The following is a 16,549-nucleotide window of genomic DNA, read 5'->3' as shown; positions in this document are numbered from 1 at the left end:
TAGGAAAAATTATATATGGCAAAGAATGTAAACTTTCAGAGAAGATGGAATGTTTATACTCTATACAATGGAAGGCTTGCAACAGTTTAAACAAATGAGGCAGAGTAACATATGATGACATGGCATTAAAACACTTCACGTGTTGTTGAGCAGACATAGCAAATGTCGAAAATATATTCAGAATGACTGTTTTCAGGGGATGTGGCTCAGTGGTAAAATAACTTCCCAGAGTAAGTAAGGTCCTGGGTTCTCGTCCCAGTAGTCCTTACCCTTAAATCAAATAACAGCAATCAACTCAAATTTGTTTGAAGGTATATATGTTAGAGCACAATAAAAGGCATGAAAAGGTACTGCATAAAGTATAAACAAGTTTAAGGGATTTTTGCATCATCATCATTTCAATTTTTAAAAGATGATATTTTCATACTAAGTCCATAGTTAACCTTTTTAAATGAGCAAATAGGTTAGGAATAGTGCAGTACAGCTGCTACACACGTTCATGAGACAGTGCATGGTGTGTGCATACACACTGTGTGAGAGAAACCCATATGCAGAGTAGCCATACCAACTGTTAAGACTACTCACCCTGACGGCCTGCCTGCTGCTATACACATGTCGTTATTATTTCAACTTTTAAGAATTTTTTAAAGGTATATTTTAATACAATCAAAGTTTTATTATTTTAAGGAAGAGAATTACTTGGAAGGCTACCCTCTAAGCTTTCTTTACAAGAGGTCATTATTTTGAATTAAAAAAAATCAATACATTCCTAAACTGTCTGAATGTATTATTTGGAAAATAAAAAACAAGTAAACATACATGATGGCCAAAGAACTTGGGTTTAAAAAAAATAAAATCTAGACATGATCCAAAGCAAATGCAACATTAATTGCCTAGAAAGTAAGCATTTTTGTTTTGTTTTATCTTCCTAAGAAACTTGGCAATGCTCTTAGTATATGAGAAATCAATTTGATGATTTTTACCTTAAAAATTAATGAAGTATATTTAACTTATTTGTATAAGGTCATATAAGTTACATAAATTCTCAGAATCACTCATAACAATGTACAAAACAAAAATCTACTGTCATACTTTTAGTTAAATGTACATAAATACTTGAAATGACTATCAACAGCCAACTTGGTGAGTTTGAAACCTATTCCTAAAGCACTAAGAGGACCAACTCTCAGAAGACAGAGGTCATGATCTAGTCATAGGAAGGCTAACACTATTAAGACTTAAAACTTACAAATCCAAGCAAGGGGTCCTTAAGAACCTAAACACACACACACACACACACACACACACACACACACACACACACACACACACACACACAGAGACAGAGAGACAGAGAGACAGAGAGACAGAGAGAGAGCAAAACCCCTGTAGAGCCCTTACACTCCCTCTGTACACATCTGATATTGATACGATTATGAAACATACCTCTAAGCATCTTAATAAAGGGTTAGTGGCAAGGAAAAGGCTCAAACAGTCAGTGTTGTGGAGGACAATAGCAGATGCACCTCTGGGGCTGTAGACTCAGCCTACTTTGCTTTCTGTGCCTGGACCTGGAACACACCTTTCAGCAGGTCTCAGCTTCCTAACCTGTGAAACGGAAACACCATACATCTGTATACTTCACTAGTCATTTGTACCTGAGGAGTTAATGTATATAAAGTATATCGAAGTACCTTTAAAAAGTACAAGACACTACAGAAATAGGTGTTTTTTAAATTATCCTCACCAAAACATTAACAAAAGCAATTTGTGATCCAATTATGTCCTATATAAATTTCTTAAAAGATGTTTATTAGAGACACTGACAAATCCCAAGCACACTAATTAATGTAGTATCCATGGCAAGCCATTTTGCTTCTCTAAGTATTTTATCACCACAGAATTCAAATTCTGTCAAATACAACAGGAAAGATGTCAAGCCAGCTAATCAAACCTCCCTGCCTACGTCTGCCATTGCTCCAAAGGCCATATTCTCCTTCCAGAGCTTCTGTACACATTCCCTGACCCTTCTACTAGCCCTTCACACCCAATACCAAAGACTGAAGAAGCCGTGCCTGGGCTGCAAGGTAAATTTCACCCTCTGTTTGCCAGACCCCACACAGACACATCAAGTGAAAAAGGACACACGCATGCACAAATATCCGACTGCACACAAACACGTACATGTCCTTCATTCTTCAGGAGAAATGTATTTCTTACACAGCAAACAATCATCACCTTAAAACCAAGTGTACAGCACAGCACAACAAGAAAATAAATCGTACTCACCATCTCCCATAGCCATTCAGATGGTCCAGGGAGCTCTTTCAAACCAAGAGGTCAAATATCACAGCAAAATAAGTGTAGCTCAGTGCCTGCGCCACTGGGCTCGGCCTGCAGCCTAAGGCACAGGGAGCACTGTGTGACCCAGGCCGCGCTGCAGCTCTGCACCGCAATAGCCAACAGCTGCTACTCCACTTCAAAATAAAAGTCTGGGGTCTTGCTGAAAACCCTTGGTTTTTTAGCAAAGCCTAGCAGGGTTTGATCAAGATGATTCTTTAACTGCACATATGCTGTTAGATACACGGTGTGATGTTTCTCCTTGTGCCGGATGCCTGAAATTTAATCTAAGAAAAGCTCTGGGAGCCAATAAATGTCATCCCACTGGGGGACTTTTAATGCAATCATCAAAACACAAGGCATGTGCTCAGCAATCATTCTCCGCTTCCCTAAAGATATCCGTGTAAGCAGTAGCAATCACATGACCTGATGGATTAGCCGGTTTGCGCCTTTTAGAAAAGGTTTTCATCCTTCTGTCGTTACCTTTTCGTATTTACAACAGAAGACTGATAGAAGTGCACAAACAGGAATAGCCCAGTTTCCATGACTAACTGCTCTCATTATGCAGGAAGCATTCTGGCTGCCGTAAACAAATCACGTCAAAGACAGCCCATCAAAGGCAGCTCTGTGCACGGACAGCAGGGCCACACGGAACAAAGCTTGCTTCTGGTGGAGACAGAACTAGCCACTGCGCAGCTGCAGGGGAGCTAAGCACCCTCTCTCCAGGCTGCACAGCCATCACTACTTTATCGAGTCCTGAGAAGGCCCTGGGGCTCACGGCCACACAGAGATATGTTTTTAAATCAAACTAAGAAAAGAGCTTCTCCTCTTGCCACCAAAGAGCATGCTATGAAAATACACGAAACTGGACTGAAGTTACAGTACTGACTCATAAGCTGAACACCACGGCAATTTACAGCCTAAAGCCAGCGCCTAAGCTTTACTTTATTGCCAGTCTCTAACGTAAATAATTCTCTGCGCAACTGTCTCAGAGAAACTGCAAATTACTCTACCGTGATTACAAGTCAAACTGCACTTGGTCCTACAAGGACATTAGACAAATTATACACAGTATTTTCACAATGAAAGAGAAAAAAGAAATAGCCATAGCCACCAATACTGTTGGTATTTACATCCCTGTTAGTGTAGGAGACTGTCTAGAAAGCTCCATGCTAATACCAGGTCTCACCACAATCACAGGAGAACACAACTTGTAGTCTTTTCATCTTGGGCTGGTGCTGACCTTCCAGCCATAACATGCTTAGTTTTAATTACATTCTCCTTCTAATAGCAGAGCTAATTCTGCTGCACTTAGGGACTTCACCAACTTGCCTTGTAACATGAAAATTAAAGTTCAGCTTCTTAAAATCCTCAGGAAAAAACAAATGTGCACTTCTCACTATTTCCTAAACCAAATAGTATATGGTCCAATCTGATAATTTAATTTAATGTTCTTGACTCTGCTCAGCTAGTGCTTCTAAAACTAAGGAATTTAATCAGAGCTTCAATCAAGAGCATTGCAATGACAATTATGAAAGAAACCAGAGGCAAAAGCATGATGTACAACAACTATGCACCAGGACTCACGAGAAGAGCAAGAGAACAGGCTTTCTCTGAACAATAAAGCCAAGAAGACAGTGTTACTCCACCCTACCCACTGTACATGGCCCTCTCCTACCTCTAGAAGCCTACCAAAATTCTCCTCACCTATGGGACACTCAGGGCCCAGTTTTGCCCACTTGTTCAACACCCTTCAGACACTGTTTCCTCTCCCTGACTGGGCTCCAGGCAGCCCTGGTCTCTATGTTCTTCAATAACCAAGTCCTGTTCACCTCTGGGCTTTCATTTTTGGTTGTGAGACTAGCCTTTAACGGCTGAGCCACCTCTCCAGCCCTCACCTCTGGGTTTTCATAGTCACTATTTTCTTCTGGCCAACGTGTTTTCCTGACAATTATTCCTTGACTGATTATTCTATGTATCGGGTCTCAAATGAAATATATCACTTCTCGAAAGAGACTGAATTAACATCCTCAAATTACTTATAACTTCAGTATTCTATTTTCTTCACATAATGACCATTCAGATGATATATAAAAAAGTTATACTACCTTTGCAACAAATCTCCTGGATTTTACTGTTTATATTTTTCATCCCAAACACTTTAAATCACTATACTGCAAGACATGCCATTCTATTACTACAGTCTCTGGAAAAGACACAAAACAGTGTTATTTGCCATAATAGTTTCTGGTTACAGATGACCGTGTGGAACAAATTTAAAACTTATACCATATCAGAAGAGCCCAAGATAATTTCCCTTGGGTACACAGACATCATGTGAGAAAGAAGAGGTAGCATCTTTAGGAACCATCATCCTATTGTGCAAACGACCCATTTTCACATATCTTCACAGCATGCATTTATTTCACCCTAAAATGTTTTGTTCTCTATAAGTTTACTTTTTAGTTTAAGTATGTAATAAAACAGAACCAACAAAGGGCTAAAAACTCTGTGGGGCATAAAAAAAAGAAACAGAAATAAAAAGAGTCGAATAAACTTTCATTTAATTACTTTTTACACAAACTACTGGTCTTCCTATTACGGCCTACAAAAAATGTTTTCATTGCTCAAGTAACAACTGTTTTAGCACTACTGGGGACTGAACTGACAGCTCTGTATACAGGTGAATATTCTCACTGAGCTCTAGCTCCATCCCCACTAATGCTCCCAGACAAGTCTGGACCTCCAGCTCCTGCTCCCTCAGCCCCACAAGCAGCTGAGTGGGTGGGACTGTTCTATCAGGGTGTATGTATAAGATGAAGCAGAATTAGGGTCTTTAAAGACAGGTATTAGTAGACAAAAAGAGTCATTTGGGAATTCACACACACCTGAAAGCATAGGAGTGGACTTCTCCAAGAGTTACCAACTAACATAATTTTGAACACCTAAAAATTATTTAAGTATCCTGAGTTAGAATAAAATGTACTATAAAGAATTGCCCTTGTTAATATTAGTGGAATTTGTTTTTTCACTTAATGATCTCCTACTTGGCAGCAGGGTCTTTAGGAAGAATACAAATTTCATGAACAAGAAATATCTGTATTTTCCCCAATGCTGTTACCACACTATGTATGTTTTTGACATGGATCATTAAGGCTCCTGCAGTGGTCCAGGGTATTGATAGTGACAATGAAAAAACAAGCGAACAGGACCGAAGTTTGTATATCAGAGGTAGAAATGACCAACTAGTTGACCAGAATGGGAAATTAAGCCAAGTTTCACCTTGGTGATACAACTAACTGAAATGACTAACCTGGGGAAGAGACAGATTTAAGGATTAAGAAGAAAAACAGAGCGAGGCCTGGTAGCACATGCCTATAAGTCTAGTATTTGTGAGGTAGAGACAGGAGAATCAGAAGTCCAAGGTCATACTCTGCTACACAGAGTTAGAGGCCAGCAGGGCCATGTGAGACCCTGTAGGGATAAAGGGGAAGGGTTGGAAGGGGGAGAGGGGCAGGCAAGGAGAGGAAGGGGAGGAGAGGGGTGTAGAAGGGGTAAGGGAGAACAGGAACGCATGAACCAGAACACCAACAGGGTTGTTTCTGGATATGATGAACCTGAAGTGTCAAATATCCAAATAGCAATGTCATCAAGACCCCAAGCTACCAAAAGTAGAGAATCAAGAAGAGATAGCAACAGCTAGAACTATCTTTGGGAGCCATCAACAAAGAATTTGCTAGTCATTGGTCAGGACTGGATCAGTGAGAGAGAGATTAAATCACAGGAAAGGTAACCTGAGCCCTAAGATTAGCCAACATGACAAATGGGTTTCCTTCTTCTAGTTTCCTCTGTTGTTAACTAATTCATAAAGGAATTTTTCAATGACAACATAATATAGTCATTCCTCTGTAACAACAGGGGATTGGTTCCAGGAACCTAAGGATGCTCATCTTTCTTATATAAAATGGTATACATTTGAGACAGCCTAGAACAATACACCACACTTTTGAGGTAATAATATACTCATCCCAAGCATGTGATGTGTGGTTCCTGAATCATGGGTGTGCCATCCACAAATGGAGAGCCACAGCTATGGAGTTTAGTACACTGTCTGTCATTAAAAAATCTTAACTGAGCCAGCCAGTAGTAGCACACGACTTTAATCCCAGCACTTGGGAGACAGAGGAAGATGGATCTCTTGAGTTTGAGGCCAGCCTGGTCTACAGAGTGAGTTCCAAGACAAAGCTACACAGGGAAACCATCTCAGGGGGGAAAAAGTTTAACTGAAAACAGAAAAAATTTCAACTAACTCCTATATTCGATATGTGTATTATAGACAATTTTAACTTTCATATTCAACTAGACTCGCAATATTTACATCATAATCTCCAAGACAATCTTTGGGACTCCCTCCAAAAAAAATAAATGCCAGACTCTAGACCTAAGCTGCTGTATTTACAGAGAGAAAAAGGAGAAAAGAAATGGAACAAAGAACAAAAAAGCTCCCCTTCTGAAAGTAGCAGTTATAATCTCACCAAACACAACAGCAACCACACTTCCAAAATGATCCACATTTAAACAGTGACTCCTTTAACTCTATAATATATACCAAAGACTTCCTTAGTTGTAACCAAACAGAATGGAGCACAAGGAGTGCTACTGAAAACCTCAAGTCAGAAATATTTAACAACTAGTCCTTTTCCTGCTGCTCTGGTTTCTACAGACACCAACAAAGACAACTACAAGACAAATTAGGATGCAGCTCTTGAACACCTTCTATTCAGAGGAGAGACGTGAGAAACTGCTGTCTGAGTGAGAACTGGCAGCAATGAAGTCACTGCGTGCTTGAGACCTAAGTTTAGATTAGGTATACATGATCTCCGTAACACCTAATTGTCACTCCACCAGACTCCCTGCAATACAACAAAGCCCAACCTCAAGTGAACAGAGAAAAAGCCTAAATTATATTTTGAACTAGTTTTCCTATTGTATGACTTCAAATTCATACGACAAAATTTTTCTTCAACATCATTTACTCTGTGAAGCTAACCCACATTCTGATGCGAAGCTGCTTTCCCCACTTGAGGGAAAAAAATTATTATCACTGGGAACAGAATATATTCTTCACAAATATGGCTAATGAATACAGTTTAGGTAAATGCTACTCAGTAAAACAAAACACAACTTATCAATATTATTAAAAAGGAAGGAATCACAAAATCAAATAAATGCCTACTATATGTGGATACAGACTAATTCCAACCTTCCTGAATTCTACTAGGCCTCACATTCCACCTAAGCAAAGATGACTACTGTAGTAAAATTACTGCTTGTTTCTTCTCTAATATTTTCACTCAAAATCTGCACATTGGTCAAGAAGGCCAATCAACCCCACAATCTCTACTAAAGGCAGCAAGATAAATTACTACAACTGTAAAAACACATTTCACACATGAAACAAAGCACAAGGGGGTTATCAACCATTAACTATGAAGACAAAAGTATGACAGAGACATTATCCCTGTTGTGAAATCTTCACAACTCCAGCGCTTCAGAGAAGGTGCAGACTCTGGACTGAGAGTTCACTGTTACACCCTGTAGTTTACAAGCTATAAAATCAACGCTTTTAAAATTAAAGATGCATACTTGGGTTGCAAACACACTTGGTGTCTAATACTTGACTAAGTCATCTCAGAAATGTTTACGAGCTGGAAGAACTTAATTACTCTTACCTTTGCAGACACTCAAAACCATACCGCCCGAATTTTGTACTTCATCAAATTTGGCAAGTATCATTTCTAATCTGGGAATAAAGAATAAATTGTTTTTACATAGAGATGAACAGAAACAATTTCCTTTACCACCTCACTTAGAGAAAAGATTCTATGGATTTGTTTTATCTATACAGTTTGACTTAAAGTAGACACAAACTCTGATCTCTTCATTCATGAGAAGTCAAATACAGGCCTGATTCTACATGTGTAGATATCTCAATAAAAAATGACAACTTTCACACAAAGTAATTACATCAAAATTATTTCTCCAAGCTCAGCAACAAACTTTCTAGTTCCATCCTAACAAATCCAAGACTCAGACATCATTCAAAAGTCTGGAAACTCATGCTAAGGAGACAAAGACAAACACAAGCTAAAGAAAGGCAGAAACTACAGTGCTGCAGGGACAGCTGCATCTGAGGCTTCTCCTCATGCTCTTTATCTCCCACACCACCAATTCCACTAAGCTTATATTCAGAGTAGTTACTCTTTCCACCTACTGCTAATACTTAAAACACAGCAGCAAACAGACAACACCCTTTCTTATAGAATGCAATGCCCACTCATTACAGAAGAACGCTAGGAGCACAGCAAGCACAAAGAGAAAGCACCAGCACATCTGCTGACCACTGTCCTGGAGTATTTACATTCGCATACATCTTCCTTTGGGATAAAACTGCATATTGCTGACAATATAGTTTGCTTTTTCTTTAACTTTCCAGCCTATCACTCTATGACTTCTTCAATTCATAATGCACGTTTGAGCAAGGAAGAGAACCATTGTTTTATGGCTTTTAACTGACAAATGTTTTTTCTTTGGCTTACTCTTATATTTCTTTCACAATTCTATTTCCTAAAACATTTTATTAAGTTTTAGAGATCCACATCTTATAATTTCTTACTTATAAGGTAAACCTATAGATACTTTTTGAAATGCCAATACCTAACTTGAATAAAAAAATAAATAAAAGAGTCAAGCAGTGGTGGTGCATGCCTTTAATCACAGCACTCAGGAGGAAGGGGAAGGTAGATCTGAGTTTGAGGCCAGTCTGGTCTGCAGAATGAGTTCCAGGACAGTCAGGACTACAGAGAGAAACCCCATCTCAAACAAACAAATACACAAAAAACCAAATTTTTAAAAATGCACTAAATATATTTGTTGTTTAATGAAAAAGAAGAAGAGTAGAATAGAAAAGAAAAAAGAAAGGGGGCTGGAGAGATGGCTCATAAGTTAGGAGGCCTGGCTGTTCTTCCAGAGGGCAGGGTTTGATTCCTAGCACCTACATAGCAGCTCACAATCAGCTGTAACTCAGTCCCAGGGAATCCGATGTCCTCTTCTGGCCTTCACAGGTACTGCATACACGTGGTGTAAACACATGCATGCAGGCAAAACACCCATACATATAAAGGAAAAGGAAAAGTATATTTTTAGCTAAAAACTCCTGGGATTCCTTATAAAGCAATTTCTAAACCTTAGCCTCATCTCCAATCCCAACTGATCCAATAAGTACAACTATGCATGTATCTGCAAAGAAAAGACACAGACTGCTTTATCTTACAACACAGCATCTTCCACGGGTTGCGCAGATTAAGTAGGTAAGATGTGAGCATGAGATACCAAGGAGCACTGAGATTGGAGCCTGATATTTCAGGACGAGCCCAGAAAAGCCAGAGACAGAAAGGCAAGGACTTAGAAAAGCTGTTTGTGGAAAAGGAGTGTAAGGCCATGAGGAACATGAAAATTCCTGTAAACCAGGGTTCCCTTAGCAAAACACACACACACACACACTCATACACACACACAAACACACACACACTCACACACACAAACTTTTCTAAAGACTAGGAAAATGGGAGTAAGAAATTTAAGATAGAAATCTCAGAATGAGCAGGGAAAGTGAGTGGTGAGTGTAAGCTTGTAACCTCAGCACCTGAAAGGCAGGAGGGGCAGGAGCTTCCAGTAAGCCTCAGCTATCAGGTGAGTTCAAAACCAACCTGGGCACAAGAACCCAGCCTGTCTCCAACAAACAACAAACAGAGAGTTCAGAAAGGGGTAGCATGGAATTAAAATGAGGTAAGAAAAACATGGGGCAAGGAAGAGACATAAGCAGCATTACTAGGAAGAGGAAGCAACTGTGACAGTTGAATATTAACAGGAACGGTGAGAAGTGATGAGGAAGAAGGGAGGAAGGAGATCCTCCAAAGGTCCAGGACGAGGCTAGGCAGGAGGTGAGAAGATGCTTACTTCACACTTCCTCTTACGCCAGTTCTTACTTTCCGCCTACAACTGTCCTAGTGTCTCCTTGGCCTCCTCTCTTCCCAATCATACTCCTTCACCAACATTCACAGTAAACCACAATGTAACCTCAGTACTTACTAAAAAATATTTAATCTCCTGCTCAAAAACTTTATCAAAGACAAACTTTACATCTTTAAAGCAAACAAATGAACAAATAAAAGCACAGCATAATTTTCTACATAGACTTCACTGAAGATTCCAACCCCCATCATTAAACTTCAAACACATATTTTAGAATTTTTTTTTTTCTTTTTCTTTTTCTTTTTTTTTTTTTTTTTGGTTTTACGAGACAGGGTTTCTCTGTATTGTTTTGGAGGCTATCGGTCCAGCCCAGCCTCGAACTCACAGAGATCCGCCTGCCTCTGCCTCCCGAGTGCTGGGATTAAAGGTGTGCACCACCACCGCCCGGCGTCTTTTTCTTTTTTTTAGAGACAAAGTCTCACTATGCAGCCACAGCTGGCACTGCCTCTTTAGACCAGGCTGGCCTCAAACTCACATAGACCCACCTGCCTCTGCCTTCTGGATGCTGAGATTAAAGGCATATGCCACTATATCTGATAGAAACTCATTCTTTTTTAATCTTAATATGCTTGCATGTATGTCTGTGTGACAGTGTAGGATCCCCTGGAACTGGAGTTACAGACAGTTGTGAGCTTCCATGTGGGTGTTGGGAATTGAGCCATCTCTCCAGTCCCCAAAACTCATTCTTAGCAGAATACCTTTCATTTATAAATGAAAAATGGAAAATGAAACAAAGAGCTGAAAGAAGACTCTAGGCCCTTTTGAATAATTGTGTGTGTGTGTGTGTGTGTGTGTGTGTGTGTGTGTGTGTGTGTGTGTGTGTGTGTGTGGTGAGAGCAACTAATTGAATGGAAGGGAAACACAGCAAAGACTGGGCTGTCCAAAGAAGTTAACACACTTGAAGAGCCAACCAAAACTCTGGAAAGGTTCAGATTTACAGACTAAGGGAAACAGACCTGGAAAAAGCAACTCTAACTTAAGTGCAGTCCCAGCTAAGAACAGTAAAATTCAGTTAGGTATTCAGAGTCATCCACCTGCTTCCGAGCTTTACTGAGTGAGACTCAAATACCATACAACTCATGGCACTGAAGTGTGTCTTTCAGAGCTGAATGTAGCTAGGTAGTAAAACACTTGTGTAGTAGGTATGAGGCCTTGGCATTTATCCACACTGTCACAAAAGAGAAAATAAAACGTACGACTGTGATTTACAGTATATTCCCTGAGTAATTCAACCATTACCACAACTTTTACGTTTCTATCATCCCGGGGGACATCCACACACCCATTAGCAGCAGTTCCTTCTCTAGTTTCTCTCTTATCCCCAGTTCTCGGCAATCATTAACCTACTTCCTATTGCTACAGATCACACCTGACCTACGAATTATTATAGCTGGTGATTTAATTCAAATGGAAGCATAATGTGGGTTCTTGATATTCCACTGTATGGATACACTGCACTTAAATATCCACTCATTAGCTGATAGATGTGTGGGTGGGAGGTGTCTGTATAGTTTCGTGACCTTGGCTAATGCTGTCAGGAACACCTACAGAGACGTCTTTGTAGAAAGACTTGTTTTCCTATCACTTGCTGGGCTGGGTCATGTGATACCTCTACAGTTGACATTCACAAGAGTTATAAACTGTTTTCCCCAGCTGCTTTATTAGTACCTGTTCCCATGAAAGTCTCATCCTTTAAGACTTTAGTTATGCTACAGTGGTGTGAAGAAGTTTGCAGCTTTGTTGTTTTGGGATATTTCTTAGAGGTATGTAGTTTTGATCAGAATTTCTTACATAGCTAAATGATAGTGAGCATCATTTTATGTGTTCGTGACTATCTGCATATTCTCTTTTTAAAAGTATTTAATTTGGATCCTTTAAAAATAGCATTACCTGCCGGGAGGTGGTGGCACACGCCTTTAATCCCAGCACTCGGGAGGCAGAGGCAGGCGGATCTCTGTGAGTTCGAGGCCAGGCTGGACCAAGAGCCTCCAAAACAAAACAGAGAAACCCTGTCTCGTAATAAAAAAAAAAAAAAAAGCATTACCTGTCATTTTACTCCTGAGTTGTACTTTATATACTCAAGATACAAGTTTCATGTATTTGGAAATACTCCCATCCCGTACAGGGTTTCTTACAATGTCCTTTGAGGCATATTTTGAATTATTACAAAGTTGATTTTTATTACATATATCAACATATTCTAATTAATTATTTTATTTTGAAGGATAATTTATATAATTACATCATTTACTCCTTGGTCCTTTCCTCCCTCCAAAGCCTCCCATATACCCCTCCTTGCTTTCTTTCAATTTATGGTTTTTCATTAATTGTTGCTATATTTATGATTATGAACACACATATATATTCTTTTTTTTTTGGCTGATGGGAGATGTCTTTCTGAATGCTGTGAATATATGTTTCTCTTATTGGTTGATGAATAAAGCTTTTTTCAACCAATGGACAGAAGGATGTAGCCAGGCAGGAGGTATAGGCAGGGCTACCAAACTAGGCGAATGGGGGGAGAGGAACACACAGAGTGAGTCACTAGGGAGGTACCATGGAGCTGGCGAGAAAGCAAGAGACTCGGGTATGACCTGTAAGCCAAGACCATGTGGAGACACACAGATTAATAGAAATGAGTTTAATAATTAAAAGAGAGTTAGCCAATAAGAAGCCTAAGCTATAGGCCAAACAGTTTATAATTAATATAAGCCTCTGTGTGTTTATTTGGGACTAAAGGGCTGCAGGACTGGGTGGGACAGAAACTTCCATCTACATTTGGTTTTTCGAGACAGGGTTTCTCTGTGTAGCTTTGGAGCCTGTCCTGGAACTCACTCTGTAGACCAGGCTGGCCTCAAGCTCTCAGAGATCCACCTGCCTCTTCCTCCCAAGTACTGGAATTAAAGGTGTGTGCCACCACTGCCAGGCACATATATATTTTTAAATATAACCTGCTTGGTTCGTATAATATTACTTGTGTGTATGTTTTCAGGGTTAACTTAAAACAGGTATTGAATAAGTGACTGGTGTGCTCTTCCCTAGAGAAGACTATTTCTTCCGTCCTCATAACTATAGCTGCCTGTAGCTCTTTGTGTAGGGTGGAAGGTCCTGGAAGGTCTCCCCTAAGCCTCCCCCTTCATTAGCATGTCTATTATTATTGTCCTGTTCAGCTCATGTTTAGGAAGTCATTATTAGGAGACTTTATGGACACCGTGTGTTACTAGAAGACACAATCTCACAGTAAACTTCCTGGGTCCTCTGGCAGTTACAAAAATCTTTCTGCCCCTCTTCAGCCATATTCTCTAAACCCTAAGTATAGGAGTTGCTTTGCAGATGTATTTATTCATTGGGGCTAGGCTCCACAACTCCCCATTATGACTGGCTGTGGTTTTCTGGAATGGTCTCTGATATAAGGAAAAGTTTCTTTGATGAGGGGTGAGAACCACATTTATCTGTGAGTATATGGACAATTATTTGGAATGTAGCTGGAGATTTTGGTACTAAACCAACCAGGCCTGGTTTAGTAAAGTGGTTTTATGTTCTTTACTAGCCCTAGGTAGTTGGCTACGTTTCCAGGATCAGGCATGATTTCCCTCTTGCTGAGTGGACCTAAAATTCAATTAGAGAACTGTTGGGCTACTGCCAAGATATACATGCCACTATTGCATCCTTAGAGTTATTGTGTCCTTCTGGTCACTGATGTGGTTGTTAGGCATCACAGCTATGGTAGCTTTCCTCCTTTGAACTACATGGTGCCGTGTGGTCTGAAGAAGCCAGTCCCTGGGCAGAGGGCTTTCAAATGAGTTCCACTACAGAGACCTCTGTGCCTAGCATCTGAAAGTGTGTGATGTCTTTACCAATAGGGACCTAACCTTCCACCTTTAGATGGCAAACAAGGGCCATGGCAATAACTGTAATATTTTAGGAGTCTCTTGGACAGCCTTCAAAAGAAGGCTTCTAATTCCTGGTGTTGAAGCATTGTTAGATGGTCTTGGCTCTCACAGGGAGTACTGTCAACCCAAGTGAGAAAATGTCATTTAAACTATATGAATATTTATACACAACTTTAATGTGTATTATAGACTTTTTGAGGTAGATTGTTAATATGATTTTTTCCAGACATCCTTACTACTATTTTACTGTCCCCTCCCTAGTTAGAGCCCCAGTACAATATTTTTCTCATTTCCCCCATCAGATGACTTGTACCCTGCTAGTCCCCTCTCTATAGTTCTACTACCTAACCAACCTCTATTGTAACAATGGTCCCTTTTTACTTTCCTGGTTTCTGCAGTTACTCTAAGAGCCTCTGATGAGACAAACATTTGTCCTTTGGAGTCTGGGCTACCTCACTCAATATGATCTTTTCTAGTTCCATCCATTTATTAGAAAAGCGCATGATTTCTTTTTTTTTCTTTATAGCTAAATAGTAGTCATAGGGCATATAACCCCATTTTCATTATCCATTTGTCAACTGGAGGAGGACATTTAGGTTGTTTTCATTTCCTAGTTATTGTGAATACAGCAGCAATGAGCATGGCTAAACAACTGTCTGTGTAGTTTGGTGTCTATTGGGCATATGTCAAGGAGTGGTGTGGCTGCGTCACTTGGTAGATTTATTTTTAGCTTTCTGGGAATTCACACAGATCTCCATACATACTGCCCCAATGACAATCCCACCAACAGTGAATGAGGTTCCCTATCCCACTGCCCCCATCCCCTCAGGCATCTGTCGGCAGCTGTTCCACTGACCCTTGCATTCTGACTGGTGTAAGATGAAAGCTCAAAGTTATTTTGATTTGCATTTCCCTAATTACTAGGGACGATGGATATTTTTTGAGACATTTCTTCCTTTGAGAACTCCCTCTATAAGTCCCAGGCCCACATTTTTTGAGTCATTTGTTTGTTTGTTTTTGATTCATTGTTTTGTGGGGGTTTTTTTAGTTGTTTATATATTCTGGATATTAATCCTCTATCAGATTGGTAACTAACCAAAGATCTCTCCCATTCTGTAAGCTTCTTTTTCATCCAATTGTTTTGGTTATTTCTGTTTTTGTTTTGGTGTATAGAATCTTTTTACTTTCATGAAGTCCCAGTTGTCAGTTGCTGGCTTTAATTTTGGGGTAAATGGAGTCCTATTTAGTAGTCCTTCCATGCACCTACATCCTGCAGGTATTGCCTGTGTTTTCTGTTAGCAGTGCCAGTGTTTCAGGTTTCACAGTGAGGTCTTTGATCCATCTGGAGTTAGTTTTTGTAAGACAGATGTGGGTCATATTTCATCCTTCTGTTTGTGAACATCCAGTTGTCCCAGCACCAATCAGTCAAGACACTTGCTTTCTATCTTTTGGTTTTTCAAGTCAGGCTTTCTCTATGTGGCTCTCAGGAGAGACCCACCTGCCTCTGCCTCCTGAGAGCTGGGATCAAAGGAACATACCACCACAAACAGGCCTAAGGATAGTTTCTTGATCACAGCTTATGTTTTTGGCACCTTTATCAAATAGTAAATCGCTAACTAGGCAGAGATGGCGAATGCCTTTAATCCCAGCACTTGGGAGGAACAGGCAGGCAGATCTCTATGAGTTTGAGGACAGCCTGGTCTACAGAGCTAGTTCCAGGATGGTCAAAAAAGGCTACATAGAGAAACCCTGTCTCAAAAACAAAAACAAAAAGGAAAGAAAAGAGAAAATGGCTGAAACTACAGTGCTCATGTTTGGGTCCTGATTTTATTCTACTGCTTATCTGTCTTTTTTTGTGCCAGCACCATATTGTTATAATTACTATGGCTCTATAATATATGTTGAAATCTGGAATGGTAATCTCTCCAGCACCGCTGGGATTAAAGGCATGCGTCACCACGGCCTGGCTACTGTCTTTTTCTATGTCTTTCTAGAGACGTCTGGAGTTTTCACTGTAGAGACCCTTAGTTATATTTATTCTTAGATATTTTATATCCTTTGGGACTATAGTAACTGGCGGTGTATCCATGATATTTTTCTCTGTGTTTGTTATGAATATAAAGAAAAGCTATTGAAATGAACAGAGAAGCTATTGATCTGTGCAACTTGATTCTGTATGCTGCCACGCTGCTAAATTTATAATCGACAGATCAAGTTTATTA

The 16,549-nt window shown here is 39.9% G+C and overlaps 1 protein-coding gene across 33 annotated transcripts in view; it reads right to left on the bottom strand.

Annotated features, from left to right (window-relative positions):
• Clasp2 (cytoplasmic linker associated protein 2) overlaps window positions 1-16,549 on the bottom strand; it is a 170,668-nt gene that overhangs the window by 120,794 nt on the left and 33,325 nt on the right. For 31 of the 33 annotated variants that reach the window (XM_040740093.1, XM_040740094.1, XM_040740096.1 and 28 more), the window contains exon 7: window positions 8,073-8,143. In XM_040740093.1, the coding sequence (XP_040596027.1) occupies window positions 8,073-8,143 (71 nt within the window). Of the gene's footprint in view, window positions 1-1,446; window positions 1,609-2,289; window positions 2,934-8,072; window positions 8,144-16,549 lie in introns of those variants that run through there. The other 2 variants (XM_040740120.1, XM_040740119.1) reach the window with 2 other exon arrangements.

The sequence above is a fragment of the Mesocricetus auratus genome, unplaced genomic scaffold, assembly GCF_017639785.1.
Source record: "Mesocricetus auratus isolate SY011 unplaced genomic scaffold, BCM_Maur_2.0 Super-Scaffold_100691, whole genome shotgun sequence".
Lineage (NCBI taxonomy): Eukaryota > Metazoa > Chordata > Mammalia > Rodentia > Cricetidae > Mesocricetus > Mesocricetus auratus.
The sequence above is the reverse complement of the archived record's forward strand: the minus strand, read 5'-3'. Positions and strand labels throughout refer to the sequence as shown.